We start from the raw sequence: 23,787 nt of genomic DNA, 5'->3' as shown, positions 1-23,787 counted from the left end.
AAAGAATAAAAGTTGAATTTATACAACGATATTAACTACTTAAAACATATATATAAGAGAATACACAAAAAAGATATAAGTTGTGTTAGGGTTATGGATTTTTTTTTCTATTTTAAAAAATTTCTCTAATTATGCACAAATGTTTTTGTTGTTTAAAATTAGCTGAAGCATTAGCAACATTTGCTTAAAATTTTTAGTCTTAGAATCACATATATTGGCAATTCATGCTGAAATCGTACATAAAAATTTGTTTGCTAATTTCACCTGTTGGCAGACACAGTCAATTTTTTAGCTACGCAAATGTCAATTGTTGCCATTGTGCTTCTAAAATTACAATAAAGCTACATAATAATTGGCAGGAGTACTCTTGGGTAAATGTGGAGAAAAGTCAAAGATTGATTAAAAAAAGGAAAATGTCAACCTTCCCAGTCAGTGACAGGATCTTTGATAGGCAGGGACAGGACCCAGTTTGAGATCTTACTTCTTGGAAGGCACAGTACTAGTAGGGAAGACAGTAAATAATTAGGATGAAATCTGGTAAGCACTTGCACAGGCAACTGAACAGGATATGGGAAGATTTGGGAACTGGAACAGGTATTCCAGATAAAGTAGATCCAAGAGCAAAGATTTTTTTTAAAGTCAGGGTGTGTTCAGAGAGCTGAATAACTCAAAGTGTATTGACAATAGGTTACCTATAACCTATAGGATGGGTAGAAGCAGGTAATAAGAGGTTAGTGGAGGCTGAAGACCTTCAGTTTTATTTGGAATGCAGTGTAGAGACTTTGAAGATAAATCATTGAAAAGAATGACATAAGATCTATGTTGATTCTAGGGTCTGCATGGAGTGAACTGGAAGGGAGATGAGAGGAAGATGTAAGTTGTGAGGATTCTGCAATAAACCAGGATCTTCATTACATAAAATTACCGGATTAGCGCTTCCAGAATATATTTTACTGTAAATGATTTAACCACATTCCAAGAAAGTTTTAGATGATTTTTGGTGCTAATAGAATTGGCACATAATATTGAATCAGATTGCAGAGGATTATTTTAATTATATGGCCAGATGCAGAGAAATATGTAAGGATATCGAAGCCAACAAATATGTTGAGAAAGGCAAATTCTCACAAGTAAAAGGATTTTGATTTCTAGAAGGCAGCAGATTATCAATAACTGTATACAGATTCTCTGGAGTTGTGGGTTGCTTTAAGACTTCGTAACAGCTCACCAGGGAGTAAAATTTTCTAAAGTATAAACTGCTTTAACCTTCTAGGCAATTGGGGGCATTGCTGAACAATGATCAAGATCATAAAAAAGCTATATGAGTTCACAGCAGACAAGATTTTTTTGTTTCCATTAAAGTTTCTTGTCCCAGAATATATCACAATCCATTTAGAATATGGATTCAGGCCCAAAGCTTTTCTGACTCAATAGAAAAGAGGATGCAGATGGCACCTTAAGAACGGCTCAAAATCGCCTGATAGATTTAGCAGTTACCTAAACGTTTAATAAAAATTTACTCACTAACCAAATACTCTCAGTCATCGAGCTAGCAGGTCTTTCATTTCAAAAGAATCATTTTGGGGTACCAAACTATTGACATCTGGGCCAAGCCTCCGCTTTTATTTAAATACAAACACTGACAAAGAAGCGCAGCGGTTCGTTAAATCGCAGGGACGCGTAGCTGACATCCCTCCCGGGAAGCGAGTCTGGTTCCACCACGAGGGAGAGGCAGGGAAAGGAGACCTCGGGCGCCAGGCACCTAGCGGCTTCTTCCTTCCAGGCGTCCCGGGCTGCCCTCACTACCAGTCCCCGCCGTCTCATTTGCCGCCTTCCGACGCGTGACCCCGGCGCGCTCGCGTCCCGGGCCGGTGACAGGCGCGGGGTGCGCCGATCGGTCCCATGTGCGCCCTCCCTCTCGCGGCCGCTGCAGTCGCCGCGCCCCGAACCCAGCTCCGGCTCCTCGGCAGAGGCCTCGCCGCCGCCATGTCTACCGCCAGGCCACTCAAATCCGTGGACTACGAAGTGTTCGGGAGAGTGCAGGGTAGGGGACCCCCTTACAGTGGGAGATCAAAGAGGTGTTGGGGAGGAAGAGTAGAAAGCTTCGACAAGCACACCCCATCTTAAGGACGCCCTGCCCCGTAGCGGCTGGGACTTCCGCTCGGCCATGACACAGCAGCCACGGGTGGGAAGGAGGCGAAGGGCGCATGCGCAGCAGAAGAGCTGGGTGATGGGGGAGGGGAGCGGAGCCGGGGAAAGACTGGGAGAAGGAGGAACAGCGGGACGCAGGGAGTGGGCCACCTAAGGGGGTCCGGGGAGTGCGGACCGAGAGGACAAAATGAAGCGGGGGAAGGAATGAAGAGAGGGTCTTTGAACTAGTGGTCCCCGTTACTTACCACTGAAACTACTGCGCTTGACTTGAGTTCAGGATGGACATCTAAGATGGTGTTTGAGGGTTCTCTTTGTAGGAGATTAGACTTTTTTTTTTTTTTTTCCTGTATAGCTCCTAAGAGAATTATTAAGTTGTTATCTAATTTTTGTTTCATTATAAGTTTAAATCGTTGCAGAAGATGTCATGTCTGGCTTATTGTAACTATCGTTATTTCTAACTTAAAATGTTAAATCACTGAAATTTATCCAATGGAATATAAATATGGTAGTGATTTAATATTTGCCATCATTCATTCAAAGTAAAGCTTTTTAACAGTGGGAAATTTTGCATCATACCTTTTCCTCTTTGAATTTGATTTCCATTCCATTTCCCCCACAGAATTTTATCCCATTGTTATGCTTGAGCAATTTCTAATTGGTCACCTACCAAACTTTTCTGCAGTATGTATGTACATATGTATGTGTATATATATACACACATACATATATTTTCTTAATTTCCTTTGACCATAAAACTCTATTTTTTTTTCTTTTGGCTTGAGTTACTATTGTGACTATTATTAGAATACACTTGATGAAAATAATATAAATACATTTAAAAGTGTGATAAACATTATTAAAATTAAAAAGGTAAATTTGTTTTGGAAATTTATTTCTTAAGGGGAAAGCTGGGGGTTTTATGGAACATTGATTAAAGGGTTGAGTTATCTTTGTATTTTGGTATTCTAGAGGTTTTTACACTTTGGGGCAGCATACCAGGATAAGATAAAGGATGGTTGAGTGTATGCCTTTTGTAAAGAAATAGCTCTTTCTTTCAAAGGGTAACTGTGGAAAGGGAGGTAGGAAAGGAGAATCATGGCGGATTACAGGTGTCTCCTCAGACAAGTCAGTTTTAGGGAAAAAAAAAATATGGAAGTTCTAGATACAGAAATTGATTATTTAAAATTATTCATGCTTTGTACCCTTTAGAATGTCTTCGGTACACCCAGGGGTATGGTATTCTAGATTGAAAACTACCCCAAAAAGTCACTGAAACATGTATATAAAAATGAAAATGGTGGCAAAGATCACTTGACAAACTATTTGGTCTACTGGACAGAGACGGGAGTAGTTAAGGAGCGTGTGTGTGTGCGCGTGTGCACGCACATGTGTGACGTTTACTGAGGGTGTACCATGTGCTGAGCATCCTACTATTATTTACTTAATCTTCATCACAATTTTGTGAGATATATGTCTTAGTACTGTTTTAACAATGATAAAATAGGTAGAGTGTCAGTAACTTGGACAAGCCGTTAGTCGACAAATGGGATTTGATCCTGCATCTCTCTAACTCTAAAACCTGCACTTTCCCATTAGATGAGGTTGTCTGATAACACATAATGTATTTCTATTAATTTTAACTATGTAATTGCACTTTGTCCATCTGGTGGTCACATGGTGTATGAAGATCAATTTGGGGCAACAGTATACATAATAGGAAAGAGAAATGTAAGATATATAAACAGTGGGGTTTAAAAATCAGCTTTAGGGCAATAACTCTGTTGTTTACAGTATGCTAAATGGAAGAGAGTACATGCATACTATTGATTTATGAAGACCTAGTATGTGGGACAAATTCACAATCACATATTTGCACACATATACACCAACATTTGCTGAAAATTTAGGATGTGCCAAACTCTGTACTCATTTAATCGTCAACCCTATGACCTCAACCATTTTCCTCATTTAACAAATGGAGAAATTAAGGCATTAAGGTAACTTTCCCGGGTTATAGAGTGAGTTAAGTGGTGGCGCTGGGATTTGAACCTTGACAGTTTTATACCAGGGCCCATGCTTTTAATCACTATATCCTACTGATCCTCCTCTCAATACCTTTTCCACCTTTATTTTGCCTTCCTCCAAACCTGTGAACCGAACACATACATACACTGATGCAGGACATTTGGACCTGGCCATCTAGACCATTCCAGATGATTCTGAGGATGTTTTTATGGTCTTTTTGGCTCCAAGGAAGTTTGACCTTGTCAGTAGGCAGTCAGTACATTCAAAACTGCAGCCTCTGACTCTCTCTCTGTTGCTTGCTGGCACTGGCACTGTTGCTGTATATCAGTCTGCATCTCTCTGTGTCTCAGAACTGCTCACAATTTTTTAGTGGATTACCTAAGAAATAAATACAAACCACTAGCTTTTTGTCTGAGTCATAATGATAGTGTAGAAATAATTGACAATAAATGATAAAAAATTTTAATTTTATTTTAATAATGTAAAATGGAGAATGATTAAAGCGATCTTTAAAAAGTGTGGAATAATAAAATCTTAGTGAATACTCACTTGTTAGAAATAATGGCTATGAAGGTAAATTTACAATGGAGGAAGCTATAATTAGGAACATTGAGTATGGACAATATATAGATTGGTAAATAAAATTGTCATTAAAATATTTAAATGAAAAATATTCTTAATGAAAATTGCTTCAATGATATAAAAATTAATATGGAAAATGATTTAACTGTCTTGTTCTGATGGAAAATTGATCAGTGAATTGAATTAGCTTGACGGAGCTTATGACAGAAAATATTTTCTAACCAAAAACGGGGTATGCTGTTATATTTGTATTTAGAATGTTTGAATTTAAATCATCCTTGATGTCAAAATGGTATACTCTGCCTTGTTCTCCAATACACACACCCTAATTTGCATACAGATTGCATTTCAAGAACTAGTTTATAAATTGGTTGTTTGAAATTCAGGAAAATACATTTATAGAAATAATATTACAAATAGTGGGTTTATTTCTCAGGCCCTTCTGCAAAGTCCACTCATAGAGCTATAGGCTTGTTGACAGAAATAATCAATAAACAATTTATAATTGGAATAGAAAAGAGTTTTATTTCAGCCAAACTGAGGACTATAGCCGGGGAGACAGTCTCTCAGATAATTCTGAGGAACTGCTCTGGAGAAGCATGGTTTCCAGTACAGTTTTGTATCTTGTCAGAACAAAGAACCTCTAACAAATCAGTGATTCATTCCTTCAAGATTTCAAAAAAACAGATCAGCATGTACACAGTGAGCCAATATGTCCTTGGCACCTGGGAAGAGAGTCCTATCATCAAAGAAGTACCAGCATTGGCATCCCAGAAAGGGAGGCATTTAATCTTTATTTTTAACATGGACATTCTTTACTTCTGGTTAAGGTGCCCTTTTCTTTAACAGTTAAAGCAGATGTACAGTGTTTGATAAGCCACAAACAGGCTGTTTTAGTTAGCATAAAAGTCAAGTTAATTCCTGGATAAGCCAGAATGACTTCCCCATACCTCAATATGTGAACATTTCTTCCATCAGGCTGCTGCTGCTCTCCATTGCTGCTTCCTTCCCTCTATTTTTTTTAAAATAATTTTGTTTGTTTGTTTTAGAACAATTTTAGAATTATAGAAAAGTTAGAAAGATACTATAGAGAGTTCGTGTATACTCCACATCCAGTTTCCCCTACTGTAAACATCTTACATTAGTATGGTACATTTGTCACAACTGGTGAGCCAATATTGATACATTATTTTTAACTAAAGTCTATACTTTATTCAGATTTCCTTAGTTTTTACCTAAAGTCCTCTTCTGTTCAGGATTCATCTAGGCTATCACATTAGATTGGGTCATCTTGTCCCCTTAGGCTCCTTTACACTGTGATAGTTTCTCAAACTTGCCTTGTTTTCCATGACCTTGGCAGTTTGAAGGAGTACTTTGCTGCTAGGTACCTTGTAGAATGCTCCCACACTGGTATTTGTCTGGTATTTTTGTTGTAAGACTGAGGTTGTGGGTTATCAGGAAGAAGACCACAGAGGTAAAGTGCCATTCTCATCAGCATATCAAGGGTACATGACTTATCACTGTTGATGTTAACCTTGATCACCTGGCTGAGATAGTGTTTGTCCACTGTTAAGTTACTCTTTTTTTCCCCTCCCTTTCCATCCTCTACTTTATCTCCATATTCTCAAGAAGCTCCATGTTTTTTTCCCACCAACTTCTGTTACATTGGGGGCTTTGGGATGAGGGATAGGGGAGTAGGGAACTGACCTCCTGGGTTTTTAGAGCATTTGTAACTATGGCATGGCTTATAATGTTCCTATAAATGTTTAATTACAATTACATCAAGAATAATCTGAAAATTTGAAAGAGAAATTGATTAAGCTGTGTATAGATGCTTTACCAACTCTCAGGTAAATACTGACGACACCTGTAGAAATGGACTGTGGCAATCTGTTGGTTTACCTGTGCATTAGAAATTTAACAGTTTGTTTTTGATGGGATTGACTCAGATTTAGAATGGGAGTAACTTATTAGACTACAGAAATAAATAGCGATTTTCTTTAAGATTGCTTAAAATGAAAATTAGGATAATTACTAAATAGCTTTGTCAGACACCACATAATTTAGGTGTATACTTTTTTCCTTACGTAGACAGGTAAGTGGAAAAGTTATGTTTTAGAGGTTGAAAATTTTAGTACATTAAAGTCAAGAAATACGATTAACTCTAATTCCCTTTCTCATCTTTCTTCCTATAGCATTTCATTTGTAGTTCTGTTCTACTTCTTGTTTTTACTTCTCCAAATCCATCCTCCCTTTTTAAAAAAAATATTTATTTATTTGGTTATGCCGGCTCTTAGTTGTGGCACGTGGGCTCTTTAGTTGTGGCATGTGGGATCTTTAGTTGTGGCATGTGGGATCTAGTTCCCTGACCAGGGATCGAACCCGGGCCCCCTGCATTGGGAGCATGGAGTCTTACCCACTGGACCACCAGGGAAGTCCCTCTCCTTTCAACTATAGTTATTTGTATACACCTATCTGTGTCTCTCACTAGACAATAAGGATAGTATTGGGTGGGCCAAAAAGAGCCTTTGGTTTTTTAAGTAAAAATAAAAGACACATTTTTTTTATTTTCACCAAGAACTTTATTGAACAACGTATTCACCCTTTTGTTCCACTACCTTCTGCCATTTTTCAGGCAACTTCATGATTCCATCTTCCTAAAACTTTTTATCTTTTTGAGCAAAGAACTATTCCAGGTACCTTTTACAGTCTTCCAGGGAATTGAAATTTTTTCCATTAAGAGAATTTTGTAAAGACCGAAATAAAGGGAAATCTGAAGGTGCAATGTCTGGTGAATACGGTGGATGAATCAGAACTTCCCAGCCAAGCTGTAACAGTTTTTACCTGGTCATCAAAAAAACATGCGGTCTTGCGCTATCCTGATGGAAGATTATGCGTTTTCTGTTGACTAATTCTGGACACTTTTCGTCAGGTGCCACTTTCAGTTGGTCTAATTGGGAGCAGTACTTGTTGGAATTAATCGTTTGGTTTTCCAGAAGGAGCTCATATTAGAGGACTCCCTTCCAATCCCACCATATACACAACATCACCTTCTTTGGATGAAGGCCGGCCTTTGGTGTGGTTGGTGGTGGTTCATTTCGCTTGCCCCACGATCTCTTCCAGTCCATATTGTTGTGCAGTATCCACTTTTCATCGCCTGTCACAATTTGTTTTAAAAACAGAACGTTTTCATTACATTTAAGTAGAGAATCGCATGCGGAAATATGGTCAAGAAGGTTTTTTTTGCTTAGCTTATGTGGAACCCAAACATCAAAGCGATTCACATAACCAAGCTGGGGCAAATGATTTTCAGTGCTTGATTTGGATATTTTGAGTGTGTCGGCTATCTCCCGCGTGGTATAACATTGATTGTTCTCAATTATTGTTTCAATTTGATTGCTATCAACTTCAACTTGTCTATGCGACTGTGGAGCATCGTCCAGCGAGAAATCCCCAGCACGAAACTTCGCAAACCACTTTTGACACGTTCGATCTGTCATAGCACCTTCTCCACACACCACACAAATCTTTTTTGGCATTTCAGTTGCGTTTTTACCTTTCTTGAAATAATAAAGCATAATATGCTAAAAATGTTGCTTTTTTCTTCCATCTCCAATATTAAAATGGGTACACAAAAATTCACCAATTTTGATGTCTTTTTTTAAATGCTCGCTGATATGACAAATGTCACATACAATCTAACAAAATTGTTTTGAATGAAGTTAAAGATAACTAAGTGCTACTAGGGCCATCTTATGGAAAAAACTGAACTAACCTTTTGGCCCACCCAATATTTTAAAGGTCAAGCTAGCTTGTTTTTTTATCCCCTACAGGCTGTGCTTCTGGTGGGAACTTCCAAAGTATCTCAAATTAAATTCAAGTGCTTGGGGTAGTTGGCTTGGAGAAGAAACAGTAGTATATTTGCTGTTTCGACTGTTTGAAAGATGCCATGGTGTGTGGCTCCAGGGGACAGATCCTGGATGGATGTTGAAAGGTTAAAGTGAGGCAGAATTTTATTACATAGAAGGAAGGTCTTTCTAACAATTAAAGATGTTTAAAGTCATTAAGGGCTGCTTTGTAAGGTAGTGACTTGATGACTTCCTGCATTCAAAATTGACACATGCAGTTCGAGCCCAGGATGAAGGATTACAGTTTAATATGAAAATTTGATTTTACATGAAAGGATCCTGATGTTTAGAATTCATCGTATGGTTTCTTTAAACATCAATACTTCTTTGTAGATTTAAAGTATGATTTGCTTTGCAAATATTCACCTCAGAGTTTCTCCCTGACACATCTTTTCACAAAGCAAGCTCAAGTTGCAGCTGACTGAGCCTTGATCGAGTGGCATATTTTGTTTGAGTCTCTCATAACTGAAGCGGCTGATGTCTGGCCCAGTTTCCAGAGCAGTGTGTCTGTAAAAAAACTGCATGTGTCATATCAGCTTCCCTTCTCTTTAGCAAGCAGGGTGAAAGCAGTGCAGAGAGGCCATGGAAGCCCATGGAAGCAACTTCCCCAGTACAGGCCCTGTCCTGAGAGGGCTCAGTTCCAGTCAGTGCTACTCAACTGCAGAAAATCTGTGTCCACATTCACTTTTTTTTCTATATGGACCTCCCTCTGTTGCACAGAATGCTTCAAACTAGGGATGGGGACTCTCAGAAAGACTCTGAGAAAATTCCAGAGCTTTGAACAGTTAATTCCTGCATGGTTCACTGCTTCACAAAGTCAATGGGCTGGAGGTCCTGACACCTCTTGATACACATTCCTTCGAAGGCTTTAAAATATGGGTTGTGGTTGAGGGACCCAGTAAACAACACCCCTCTTCATTATGTGAGTTATTGACAAGTAAGACAATGAGTAAAGCAGAGTTTGGGGGATGTGTCTCAATCTTCAGGTAAGTAGACTTTGTAATAATCTGTACTGCAGAATTAAACACACCAACCAAGGCACCAGCAGGGCTCCCTCAACAGAACAGAAGGGATGATTCCTTGGAGTAACTAGTTCCCAGAAGGAAGAAGAGGAAGCACCTGGACTATGTATGTTTCTCCTTCCAAACTTAACCATTAGATAAGTCACTGCCTGTCCCCGAGGAGTTAGGAACAGGTAGAGAGAGGCTAGGAGTGACACACTAGTGGATATTTCTCCCCGTTAAAGGAACTATCACAAGGGCAAAGAAACTTTCTCTCCCAGAAATAAGCAATGACATCTAGAGGGAGCTCAACTATTTAGTTCTGGTTGTAGTACTTCAAGATGATCTGCAGAGCAGAGTTTTTTGGTGTGGAATGATAGAAGTCAGGGATGTTGTATGGAGAGCAAATTGGGGAATGACTGTCCTTGTTCTACAGAGAGAAATAGGAAGGATGACGTCACAGTCCTGTTTCCTGCTTTCCTTTTGTGTGTGTGTGACATAAAAAAAAATGAGATCTAATTCACATAATATTAAATTCACTCTTGTAACACGTTCAAACATACTAAATATACAGTGTTTTTTTACTGTATTCACAATGTTTTGCAGCTATCATCACTAATTTAGAATATTTCCATCACCCCAAAAAGAATCCCTGCCCCACAGTTCCCTTTACCAGTCATTCCCCATCCCCTACTTCCCCCATCCCTCAGGGATGTCGCCGCCAAGGTCTCTGTGATTTCCTTGGACTTTCCTTCATGGTTTCAAGATGGCTGCTATCGCTCCAATCATTACATTCACCCTACAGTCAGGAAGAGAGAGGGAAAAAGGATGAAACCACTGGCTGAGACAGCCCCTGTCAAAGAACTTTCTTGAAAGCTTCAACCAGTGACTTGGCTGAACCACTTGACATGGACCACCCCTTATAAAGAAGATCGGTAAATATAGAAGAGCATGTTGCTGCCTCAAGTAAAATCAGAATTCTGTTAGAAAAGCAGAAGGGGAAAATGGATTTTGTGTAGGCAGCTAACAGTGTCTGTCACAGATATTCATATATTAAATACATTTAACAGCATAGTAATTACATTTGGTAGTCTTTCCCAAGTAGTGATGCAAAAGGACATACTACAGAAAGACTTTGATCTCCCTGGTCTCAATCTCAAAATATTTGGTTTATAACCAAGACAACCTAAATTTCTGTTAAGTACATATTGAATCTTTCACATATGATTTATCTCAGTCTTATTTTTTTTCCATTTATCACTGCTTAAAGCAATGGGCAACACTTGTATTATCTACCCAATTTGTCAAGCAGTATGAACTTAGCCTAAAATTAAGTCTCTTAAACTTAAAGGACAATCCTTTAGTTATACTGTTTTAAGATCTGTTTAATAAATGTGTGTGTGCCCTTACCATTCATAGTTACAAATACAGCCACCATGTCCTGCTCTAGTCTTCTATCCCAAGTCCTCTAAGTTCTGTAAGACAACCAATTTAATCATTTCTTTTTTCAGTTCTTATGGTTGTTAAGCCATTATTTATAAACAACATGCTCATATTAATATTTCCTGATTTGTCAACTTAGGCATTATGTAGTGACTTCTTGCTACCCTTTGTAGTATATAGTATATTATATATAAATACACACATACACACATCAAACTATATATTATCATTTAGATAAAGCAGTAAAGTTCTGCTAGAATCAACACAGAAGTCTTATGATTCTTTCCAGCTTTGAGTGCAGTAAATTTATCATCATCACTTTGAAATTAAACTCTAATCAGTATGGTTGCATGTATATTTACAATGTTAATAATGAATTACTACAGGACAGTAAAACAGTTCACTTAAATATTTATCAACTGGTTTTTCTTTCATTCATTTATTCAACAACTATGTGCCAAGCTCTGGTCTAGGTGCTGGGGACACAGTGTTGAACAAGACAGAAAAAAAAAAAAAACAAATAAATACATAGTAATATCATATGGTAATCGGTTATGCATATCCAGGAAACATATAAGGATGCAGTGCTGTTTTAGATAAATTGGTCAGGGACTATTTCTCTATGGAGATGACATTGGTGCAGAGACATGAATGATGAGAAGGAGCCAGCCATGAGACGATCAGGGGGAAGAGCATTTCAGACAGAGGGAATAGTAAATGCAAAGGCCATGAGGCAGGAATATGCTTGGCATGTTGAGGGACACGAAGGAGAAAAATTTGGCTGGAATGGAATGAGCAGAGAGGAGTCCTAAGAGATGAGACAGAGCATTAGAAAGGGGCCTGGAGGCTGTGGTAACCAGAATGTATTTTATTTTGAGTGTGATAGGAAACCACCAGAGGGTTTTAGCTGGGAAAGGAAGTGATTTGATTTTACTTAAGGAAAGAAAACCACCTTGGCTGCTTTGTGGAGACTAGACTGTAGGAGGGCAGAACTAGACATAGGGAGACTAGTGAAGGGGCCATTGCTGTGGATTAGTTGAGAGATTATGATAACTTGGACTAGGGTGTAAAAACATTTTTACCCATTTTTCTAGAAACAGTTGAAACAGAATTAAACTATTTTTTAGCAAGTCTTGAAAATGAAGCTTGGGGCTAGAAATAATTGGTAAAATGAGTGCAATGACATGGTTTTGACTATTTAACTATGTGTGGTGTCGAAATAGGTCATGATCCTGATTTGGGGACTTTGCACATGCTCTTCCATCTTTAATGTTATTCCATTCTCATCATACTAATTTTTGCTCATCATTGAAGTATCAATGTCCCGTTTTCAATAAGCCTGCCCTAAAATTACTCAAGACTGGGTGGGTCATTTGTTTGTCCTGTGAACTCCCACTTGCATCCTGGTTTATGCATCTTTCAACTCATAATTGTTCTATGTTTTATTTACTTTTAAAGTTTTATTTATTATTCTTTTTTCCCCAGTTTTATTGAGATATAATTGCCATACAGCACTATATAAATTTAAGGTGTACAGCATGATTTGACTTACATCATGAAATGATTATCACAGTAAGTTTAGTGAATATCCATTATCTCATATAGATACAAAATAAAAGAAAAAGAAATATTTTTCCTTGTGATGAGAACTCTTATGAGTTACTCTCTTCCCAACTTTCGTATGTAACATAAGCATAAGTTAATTTTATTTATCATGTTGTACATCACATCCCTAGTACTTATGTATCTTATAACTGGAAGTTTGTACCTGTTGTCTTCTACATTTTAATTGCCATTTTACTTGTCTATCTTCCTCACTATACTGTAAGCTCCTAGATGGCAGGACTGTCTTATTTACTCATCTCATTCTCTGCAGAATTAGACAATGAATATTTGTTAAGTGAATAATCAGAATGTCTAAAAGTGTGCTTATTTTTTAAAAAAATATTTATTTATATATTTGGTTGCACCAGGTCTTAGTTGTGGCAGGTGGGCTCCTTAGTTGTGGCAGGTGGGCTCCTTAGTTGTGGCATGTGGGCTCCTTAGTTGTGGCATGCGAACTCTTAGTTGCCGCATGCATGTGGGACCTAGTTCCCTGACCAGGGATTGAACCCAGGCCCCCTGCATAGGGAGCGCGGAGACTTATCCGCTGCGCCACCAGGGAAGTCCCTAGCGTGCTTATTAAGTATATGAGTTGCCTGATTCTTAGATTATGTCTGTGTGAAAAGAACATTTCATTAGCAGACTGGAGTAGGTAATTTCCTTAACCCTGCAATGTGTTGGATAACTCTTTTAAAAATTCCTCAAATCCTGTCACCTTAAGCAAATGGCCTTTTTGTCATCAGTAAATAGATGGTGGAAGGGCTGCTGGGAATTCATAAATGTTGAAAGGATGTCGCTCTTCACCGGGGGTGGGGTGGGGTGGAGTGGGCAGCTTGTTGTTCACTTCTCTTTGTGGCAGCCCCGGTGTTTCTGGCAGTAAGTAGTGAGGGTGGAGGGAGCAACCTAAGCGACAGGCTGCCTGCCCTGCTCCAGCACCAAATCCCGTTAGAGTGCAGGACAGGGTTTTTTGTCTTTTCATTGTCCATGGTTCCTTTCAAGTAGCCCTGTTGACTTGTAAAATAGCTGAGGCAATATTGACATGCAAGTACATTATTTATTACCAACACGAATTTGAACAGCATGAGTGAGAAATGCATCAGACCTGCAGTACCCTACAAGAGTAGAGTTTTCCCCTTTGCGATGCAATCCTTCACCTGAAATATAAATCCTTTTCAAAGCTTTCCCAGACCTTCCTTTAAGGTGGAGCCAACCGTTGATTCTAAACTTCAGCGGGCATAAAAATCACCTGGAGAGCATGTTAAAATTGGATTCCTAGATGCAACCTGCAGAGTTTCTGTTTCTTTAGTCCTGGGGAGGAGCTTGACAATTTGATTTTCTAAAAACCTCTCAGGTGATGCTGGTGCCTCTGGTTCATGGACTGCTCTGAATAGGAAAGAGCTGGACCATATGTTTCCAATTTCTGTTTACTTCAGTTGCATGTGCTTTCTTTTCTTAATGCTAACATCATTTGGGGCTGTTCACTGTTGAGAAACTCAGAGGGGAATATGCACAATAGGCCTGGACCCAAACCTTCAACTCTGCTTAGTCAGTGTCTTCTGGGATCCCCTCACTCCAGGAAAAAATGACTGCACACTTCTCCACAGTTCTGCCTGTTTTGTCTCTTCTACATGGTCTGGTTAACCTGAAGTTTCTCTTGAATTTTCTGCCCATTCCTTTTATATCTACTGACTCATGTCTTTCCCTCCATCTATATAACAGATTACCTTTCTGGTTCTTCTTCAGATCAATACTCCCCACTCATCATTCCTCCACATTTATAGGTATCTTTTAAAATATTCTTTATAGCCCCATAAGAATTTCATTTGTGATACTATCCTGTCTTTGTTGCTCCACTACTCTTTTTTTCTTCATATTCATTTGGTACCACAATACACTACCCTCACGAAACAAATGATACTCCTTGTTATTATAAATCCGCTTACAAAACTACATAAAATTACCCAAGCCACTGATCTTGTCTTCTGTATTCTCTTAACCAGGCTCAATTGCTGTTTGGAGAAGCAGTATCTTTTGACCTCTCTGAGATTGATTTGATCTATCCCCTGTGATTTGCCTATTTTTTTTTTCTAATTTTTAAAAATTGAGGTATAATTTACATTCAGTAATATTCACCCTTTTTAGTATACAGTTCAATGAGTTTTGATAAATGCATACAGTCATGTAAACACCACCACTACCAGCACAATTGAGACATAAAATAGTCCAATCACCCCCAAAATTTCCCTCGTGCTCCTTTTCGGCACCCCACTCCTTCCCACTCCCGCCCTTGGCAATCACAGATCAGTTTCCTGTCCCTGTAGTTTTGCCTTTTCCAGAATGTGGAATTAAAATAGAAATGTTTTATTACATTTAAACTTGAATTTAGTCCTTGTATTTAAAGAAGACATTCTATTTATTTATTTATTTTATTTATTTATTTTTGGCTGCGTTGGGTCTTCGTTGCTGCACATGGGATTTCTCTAGTTGCAGCGAGTGGGGGCTACTCTTCGTTGCAGTGTGCGGGCTTCTTATTGCCATGGCGTCTCTTGTTGCGGAGCGTGGGCTGTAGGCACATGGGCTTCAGTAGTTGTGGCACGTGGGCTTCAGTAGTTGTGGCTCACGGGCTCTAGAGTGCAGGCTCAGTACTTGTGGTGCACGGGCTTAGTTGCTCTGTGGCAAGTGGGATCTTTCCAGATCAGGGCTTGAACCCATGTCCCCTGCATTGGCAGGTGGATTCTTAACCACTGTGCCACCAGGGAAGCCCCTAAAGAAGACATTCTAAAAGCTGAGGGTGGGTAAGTTTTATGCCAGCACACTCAACTGTTCTTGTAGTAATTATTTTGTTTTATTTAGCATTTTAAAATAGAAGGAATATGCAGTTTGGCGTTTCATTATACTTTGGTTTCAGAATATTATTCTTTTTCTCCAAAAATAATCTTCCTTTTCTCTTTTTGTTTTAAAAGAAATTTTAAAAAACACTTTCTGAATACATTCAGATATTAAAGGTTTTGTTCATTTCATTTACTATTTAATAAACTAGATGAAAGCTAAGTCAGGAAATATATAATTTTTTTAAAACTAGACAACCTGACATTTCTCTTCATCTTTCTCTTATACAGGTGTTTGCTTCAGGATGGTAAGTCAACAATCTGTTTATTATTTTTTGCCATCTCCCTCCCACCCCCACTGTTATTTAGTCACAGAGACAGAGCAGTTATCTACTTAGTGCTAATCTATTGCTAATTTCCTGTCCTTGACAGTGAATGAAGAAATATTTGTGTTTCTTTCAAGTTACTGGTTGAGATTTTTATTAAGGATGTCTTTTAAAAGTAGCCTATTAAAAACATTACAGCCTTCCTAGTTTTCCGTTAATATTTCTATGAATTTCGAAAGTACCTCTCTTGGGGTGATCCAATTAAACATTTTGATTAGGTATATTTAATACACAGTGTGGGGTCTTCCACTTGTTCTGGATGGAAGAATCTCTCCAGGCAAGGGTACATATCTTGAATTGCAAAATGAGAAAAGCCCATTGTTGCATAAGGAAGTGGTTCCTAGGTTTTTAAAGTTAAAACCCCTTGCTGCCTTTTAGATATTTATTTTAAAATATATATTTATTTTAAAATACTTTAAAAATATCTATTTTTAAAATATAGTACTCCTTTCCTAAAAGTTAAACGTGGCATGTATTCTCACCTACTGTTTGAGCTGGGAATCACTAGCTAGGTCTCTGTTCCTAACCTCTAAAAGTTCTAACAGGTTCCCACAAGTCAAGTCTCTGCCTTTTGAGATAGTCGCATCCCCTGGAGTTCAGATTGTCTCCTTTTTCATTATTATCTGTGAAGGCATGACATTTTCAGAACCCAGCCCTTCCAGCAATCCTAGCTGTAATCACCTTGGTTTGTGCTGCTTCATTTAGTTGGGGACGTGGAGTGTAGAGCTCTTGGTCACCCTGGCCTCCAAACAGGAGAAGAGCATGTTTCTAAAAAATGCTAGTATTCTGGCTCCGCAAGAATTTTACTGTGATGTAGTTAAAGTAATTCAAAATAAAAATGTTTCTAGGTCTGCATGTGCTGGTAGCATAATTGAATTTGGAATCAGGAAAAGGAATTTTTAAAAACTATTACGAATAATAGGAGAAATAAATTTACTCATAGGCAATTATAATATTTGCGTGGCAAGTCCAGAGTCAACAGAAAACATTGAAATCTTTTAATCCAATACTTTATATTGATCATAACTGGATATTTTTGCTCAGTGATTAAGAATCTTGGAGTGATCATCATTTGAAACCCAGATTGACTGTGTAATTTAGCATTAGCAGGTTGTAAGGGCAATGCAACTGAGTTTTATGGATTCCAAAACACATCGTGGAAATTGTTTTCTGAAATAATTCCCACCATCAGTTTATTTTCTCATAACATGCTTGTCTTTACTGAATGTGGAATTTAGCACACACACACAAAATACCATTTAAATGAAAGTTTTTGTAAATATAGGTATTACTATAGGTCAGCTACACAATCTTTGGCATAGACTATATTTTAAAGTAATCAGCTTTTTTGTGACCATACCTTTTTAAATGTTGGAATCAAGTATGTTGTAAATTCAGGCCTTTGACGATGGACTTCATCTCTCTTGTTTTCTCCTGAAACCAGTACACCGAAGATGAGGCCAGGAAAATAGGTGTGGTTGGCTGGGTGAAGAATACCAGCAAAGGCACTGTGACAGGCCAAGTGCAAGGCCCCGAAGAGAAAGTCAATTCCATGTAAGTAATAAGACGAATAACACACTCATGCAACTTATGAACTTATTTCAATGTTTGGTTGTACAATAAGAATAGAATTGATGGACCAAATTTAGTTTGTAGATTATCACTAAACCAACATGCTTTTAGGCAGACCAGCAAAGAAATTTTCAGAGTTGAGAGTGGAATTTCTACGTCTAGGAATGGATTTCCCACTTGGGCAGGCCCTCAGAAAGAGCAATGGCATCACTCTCCAATCTGTGCGAAATGTGTTCTGTTCAGTCTTCTCTAATACGAGGGAAACATCCAGGGTCAAGTATTTCTCATCTGAAGTGCCTGTGACAGAAGCATAGTGCTTTAGGATGCTTCTTGAAGTTCTTAAAGAGCCTGCAAGGCAAAAAGTTGCCATTTCCTTTGTATTGTTGAAGTATCTTATTTATCTAATTGTAGTTTTATTTTTACTGTCAATGAAAGTGTGTTTGATGAGCTGTATAGTTACCGTAATATGAGTCCTTGCAGCGCAAAGGAGATCAGATTCAGTTATAGGGAAAAAAGTGCCTTGTGTACACAGTATCATTTTCAAAGACATTATCTTTTCAGCTTCCTAATTTCCACTGCTCTCGGTAGTCTTTTTTTTTTTTTTAAATAAAACTTGCTCCTATTTATCGAGCATTTGCAACATGTTAGGTAATGTGCTAAACGCTTTACATGGATTATCTCATTTAATCTTCACAACAGGTCTTACGAGGTAACTACTCGTTAATACCCAATTTATTTTATTATTTGCAATTTATCTTTGTTTTCTTTACTTAATGTTTTCAGATTTCAAGAGCAATACTTTTTTACTTGTTGTAATAAGTGAAGTAATAAAATGTAGAGAGGTATGAAAGCAAAGTTAGTCATCGGCCCCTCCTTTCTACTTCCTTCCCCTTTGTGTAACCTGAGCCAGTGGCTTTGTGAATCCTATCCAAAACTTTCTTTTTCACTTAAAAATACTTAATTGTACGTTTAAAATTAGGGTTTTGTGTGTTTTTACTGAAATAGAATACTTCATGCGTATTTTTCTGTAACTGGTATTTTTTACTTTATGGACGTTCAACAATGAAGAAATATATAAGTACCAATTCCTTATTTTTTCTAATTTCTTTATGTATAGGTACATATTTGCATTTGTGCATAAACCGTACCCCAACTTGAAGAGTGGGGTCCAAAATTCAATTTCATAAAATGTGGGGTAACAATTAATGGAAAAATTATATTTTTCAGTAGGATGGTCACAAAATGCACAAATGAGAGGACTGTGAGACTTAACATTATACAGAACTAATAGTTCAATGGATGAGAAAATGCCAGATGACTATGATATAGTTTGAGAATGGGGACCACATGGAGGATGGACGCTCATGCCAATCATGTTAGACCCTAATCCATGTTGTAGCAAGTTTTTGATTAATTTCCTTAACATAATCATATCATACATTCTGCCCATTTTTCCTTTGCAACCCCTGCACACCCTTCTTCCCTGCCACGCTGCCAGTCATCTATGTTAGCAACCTGTGTGTGTTTCCTTCCATGTTTGTCTCCGTGTTTGCCTTTACACAGCACACACACACACACACACACACACACACACTCGAGTGCACATATATTTTGGGGTTTTGTTCAATGTTTGCTTTTTAAAAATGGGATTCTGGTGTATGCACCTCTCTACATCTCACTTTTATTTTTTTTTAATTTTTTAATTTTTATAAATTTATTTATTTATTTTTGGCTGTGTTGGGTCTTCGTTGCTGCGAGCGGGCTTTCCCTAGCCGGCTTTCACTGTGGCAAGCGGGGCTACTCTTTGTTGAGGTGCGTAGTCTTCTCATTGCGGTGGCTTCTCTTGCTGTGGAGCACGGGTTCTAGGCACGTGGGCTCTGTAGCTGTGGCTCGCGGGCTCCAGAGCACAGGCTCAGTAGTTGTGGCTCACGAGCTTAGTTGCTCTGCGGCATGTGAGATCTTCCCAGACCAGGGCTTGAACCCGTGTCCCCTGCATTGGCAGGCAGATTCTTAACCACTGCGCCACCAGGGAAGTCCCTGCATCTCACTTTTATCATTCAAAAATACATCCAGGAAAATCCCTCCAAGTCAAATGGTGTAACACTAATTCAATCTTTTTAATGGCTGCTTAATATTCTACAGTATAGATGTACCATTATTTATTACCTTATTGCTGGGAACTCATTTTGTTACTTTTTATTTTTATTTTTTTCCGCAGTAAGAGCAATGATGCAATAAACATTTTATTGGTGATTTTATTTTTATGGGATAGACTTCTAGGAGTGTGATTTGTTGGTTGAAGTGTCTTGTGTACTTTTAATTTAAAAATATTTGCCTGACTGCTTTTCAGAACAGCTGTAAACAATTACACTTTTTTCTATTCATCCTGTTGGCAATTGGTACTGTTGCGCTCTCATTTTTCTTTTATCTGATTTGGTGTAGAGTGATGTATTATCTTTTTTACTGTAGTTTGCATTTCTCTAATTGATAGTTAGTTGGAGCATCTTCATGCTATGTGGATTTGTTCTCATGGATTCCCTTTTCACATCCTTTACCAATTTTCTCACTGGATTGCTTGTGTCTTGCCAATTTTAAGAGCACTTTGTATATTGGTGATGACTACTAACTCATTATCTGTTATCTCTTTTTCAAGTATTCCCCAAATCTATCATTTGCCTATTAGTTTTGTTTATGGTAGCTTTTGCAACATAAATTGTTTTTCACTTTTATAAACTTAGATATGGCTATCTTTTCTTTCTGTTTAAAAAACAGATTGTGTGTTGTTTCCTAGCTTTCCTTCTTACTTTTTGATGCTTTATTTATTACATTAGGCATCTACTCCATCTGGAATTTGTTTCTTATTTATAATATGAGATTGAAGACTATTTTCTACCAGATGGATAGCAAGTTGTGCCAGCACCATTTATTAAATAGTCACTCTTTCCCCATTGAATTGAGATACATTTTTGTCATATATTAAAATCTCATATAAACTGGATTTTATTTCTGGATTTTCTGTTCTGGTCCACTGATTGATATATCTATTCTTATACTAATACTCCATATTGATTTAATTATAGTGGCTTTATAGTATATTTTCTGTCATTATTCTTTTTCATTCACTTTTTTGCTTTCTTGGGCATTTATTTTCTCTCTAAACTTTAAGATAATTTTATCTATTTAATTGGAATAATATTTGTTTGTTTTTTAAAATTTATTTATTTATTTATATTTATTTTTGACTGTGTTGGGTCTTCGTTTCTGCACGAGGGCTTTCTCCAGTTGCGGCGAGTGGGGGCCACTCTTCATCGCGGTGCGCGGGCCTCTCACCGTCACGGCCTCTCCCATTGCAGAGCACAGGCTCCAGACACGCAGGCTCAGTAGTTGTGGCTCACGGGCTTAGTCGGTCTGCGGCATGTGGGATCTTCCCAGACCAGGGCTCGAACCCGTGTCCCCTGCATTGGCAGGCAGACTCCTAACCACTGCGCCACCAGGGAAGCCCTGTTTTTTTAAACTTCCCTAATTGTCTTACAAATATGTTTTTTTAAAAAAGAAAACTTTCTTTTTTAAAACAGTTTTAGAGTTACAGAAGAATTGTGACAATAGTACAGAGGGTTTCCGTATACTCCTCACCCTTTCCCCATTAACATTTTACATTAGTATGATACATATGGTACAATTAATGAACCAGTACTGATGTACTGGGCATTAAGTAAAGTCCATAGTTTATTCAGATTTCCTCAGCTTTTACCTAATGTCTCTTTTCTCTTTTAGGAGCCCATATTTTACTTGCTTTTTAATTGCACATTTTTATGATATAAGAGAATTGTTATTAAATCTTTCCATATAAGAATATGGATATCTTTTCATTTGTTCAGATTTTAAAATTTATACTTCAATGTGATTTTATGGTTGTCGTCATATAAGTTTTGTGCTTTTCTTGCAGAGTTTATTCCTAAGTATTTGCCTTAGTCAGTTTGGGCTTCAGTAACAAAGCACCGTATAGAATAGGTGGTTTATAAACAACAGAAATTCTCAGAGTTATGGAGGATAGAAGTGCAAGATCAGGGTGCAAGCATGATCACGTTCTGGTGAGGGCCCTCTTCTGGGTTGCAGACTGTTGACTTCTCATTGTATTCTCCCATGGCACAAAGAGAGCTAGTTAGCTCTCTGGCGTGTTCTTATAAGGACACTAATCTCATTCATGAGAGTTCTATCCTCATGACCTAATTACCTCTCAAAGACCCCACCTCCAAATACCATCACATTGGAGATGAAGCATCAAGCTATAAATTTGGGGAGGACCCAAACATTCATTCCATAACAATATTTTATTGCTTTTTTTCACAATTATGTATGGAATATTTTTCCCATTTTTGTTTCTGGGTATTTATGCTAGAATAAGGAAAGCCTAATGATGTTTGTATATTTATCTTATATCATAGAGTTACCTTATCAAATATTCTCATTAATTGTACTAGATTTGATTGTTTGTTGTTTTTTTTGTAAACTATAGTCTATTAGATTTCCTAAGTATATAATTCTGTAATTAGCCAAAATAGTGTATCTTTTATCCAGTTTACTTCATTTGCTAGACCTCCTCACAGCAATGTTGAATAGTAATAGCCATAGCAAGCATTCCTGTCTGGTTTCTGATTTTATTTGAAATGGCTTTATTTTTTCACCATGATGATGAAGAATGATGTTTGCTGTTGATTTTTGGTAAATAAACTTCATTACATTGAATTTCACTCTTGCATTCCTTGAATTAAGCTCTGGTTGGTCACAGTGTGTTATTCTCTTGAGTCATTGCTGAATACTGCTTCCCGATGTTTTATTTAGAAATTTTGCATCTGTACTTATAAGTGAGATTATGGTTTCCTTTTTTTTGTGGGGGAGGGGTGTTACTGTATCAAGTTTTGGTGTTAAAAGTTCTGCTGGTTCATGAAATGTATTAGGAAGTTTCCCTTTTCATTCATTCTGGAATAATTTAAATAATACTGAGATTACTGTTCTTAGGTTAGCTGAAATAAGTTATGAAATCACTTGGTCCTGGTGCTTTCTTAATGATAGGCCTTTAATCACCTTTCCAATCTGGTCTATTGTAATTGGTGTATTTGGGTTTACCACTTGTTCCCAGATTCATTTATATTTTGCTAGGAAATTATCCAATTCTTTTTTGAAATTATCCCCTTGTCCTAGGGTTTCAAATTTGTGGTTATAGATTTTATAATTTTTAAAATCTCTTCTGTATCTGTGTTTATATCTCCTTTGAAAATTCCTAATCTTACATAGTTTATTCTCTCCTCATTTTTCTTTAATCAGTCTTAGAAGAGATTTATCTATTTTATTGGTATATCTTAAAAAGCAGCTTTTGGGTTTATTGATCATTTCTACTTTTTTGGTTTTCCATTTCCTTAATTTCAACTTTTATCTTTATTAATTCCCTCTTTTTTATTTCTTTGCTGCTTGGTCTCTAAGTCTTCAACATGAGTGGTAGTTGCCTTTAATTTTAGTCTTTTTACATTAAAGATGGTGATTTGGCATTTACCCTGAACACATCTTTTGAGTTGTTCCATAGGTTTTGGTAAAAAGTGTTCTTTTCATTGCTTTCTGGAGAGTTTGTATTTTCATGTTTTATTTCCTCTTTGAGCAAATATCCAATGGTATTCTGTGTATGTGTTTTTTAAGTTTCCAGCGGTTATGTTTTTTTAGTCACCTTTTATTACTTATTTCTATTTTTATTTGATGATGATCAGAGAATGGGGCCTAGAAGATCTCTACTTTAAAAAAATTGTTAAACCCTTCTGATGACATGATTTATTTTGGACAGATCAATTAGGATGGGTGATCCAATTAGGATGCTTTAGGTTGCAAGAAATAGAATATCTGTTAAAAGTAGCTTAATGAAGGGGCTGATTTTTCTCACTTTCCAAAAAGACTGTGGCAGGTAGTTCCCGGGTTGGTCCAGTTGCTCCATTATATTAGGGTTCTGGGGTCAGTTTCTCTGGGACCCTCCTGACTTTCTATCTCTTCTGCTTGCCTGCAAGTCCTTCACACCCTCACAGGATCAATTCAAAGCAGGAAGAATGTGAGACTTTTTCCCTTCTCTTCTAATAGAGGAAATTCTTAAAAGACCCTGGCAGATTGCTCTACAGGTTCCACTGGACAGAGCAAGGTCTCAAGCCTATGCCCTGGCTTCAAGTGATATTAGGGAAGTATCTGGCATTTTTAGCTTTCCTTCTAACAAGTGGGATTTGGCATCAAGAAGGAAGAAAGAGAGAGGAAT

The 23,787-nt window shown here is 37.6% G+C and overlaps 1 protein-coding gene across 1 annotated transcript in view; it reads left to right on the top strand.

Moving 5' to 3' along the window:
• Positions 1-1,646: 1,646 nt before the first annotated feature.
• The window catches only part of ACYP2 (acylphosphatase 2), a 176,420-nt gene continuing 154,279 nt past the window's right edge, over positions 1,647-23,787 (top strand). Inside the window, exons 1-3 of the mRNA XM_036874057.1 lie at positions 1,647-2,044; positions 15,832-15,848; positions 17,371-17,480. Coding sequence (XP_036729952.1) covers positions 1,903-2,044; positions 15,832-15,848; positions 17,371-17,480 — 269 coding nt within the window. The 5' untranslated portion in view covers positions 1,647-1,902. The remainder of the gene's footprint in view (positions 2,045-15,831; positions 15,849-17,370; positions 17,481-23,787) is intronic.

The sequence above is a fragment of the Balaenoptera musculus genome, chromosome 13 (assembly GCF_009873245.2).
Source record: "Balaenoptera musculus isolate JJ_BM4_2016_0621 chromosome 13, mBalMus1.pri.v3, whole genome shotgun sequence".
Classification (NCBI taxonomy): Eukaryota; Metazoa; Chordata; class Mammalia; order Artiodactyla; family Balaenopteridae; genus Balaenoptera; species Balaenoptera musculus.
Note: the sequence above shows the minus strand (reverse complement) of the source record. Positions and strands in the feature narration are given on the sequence as shown.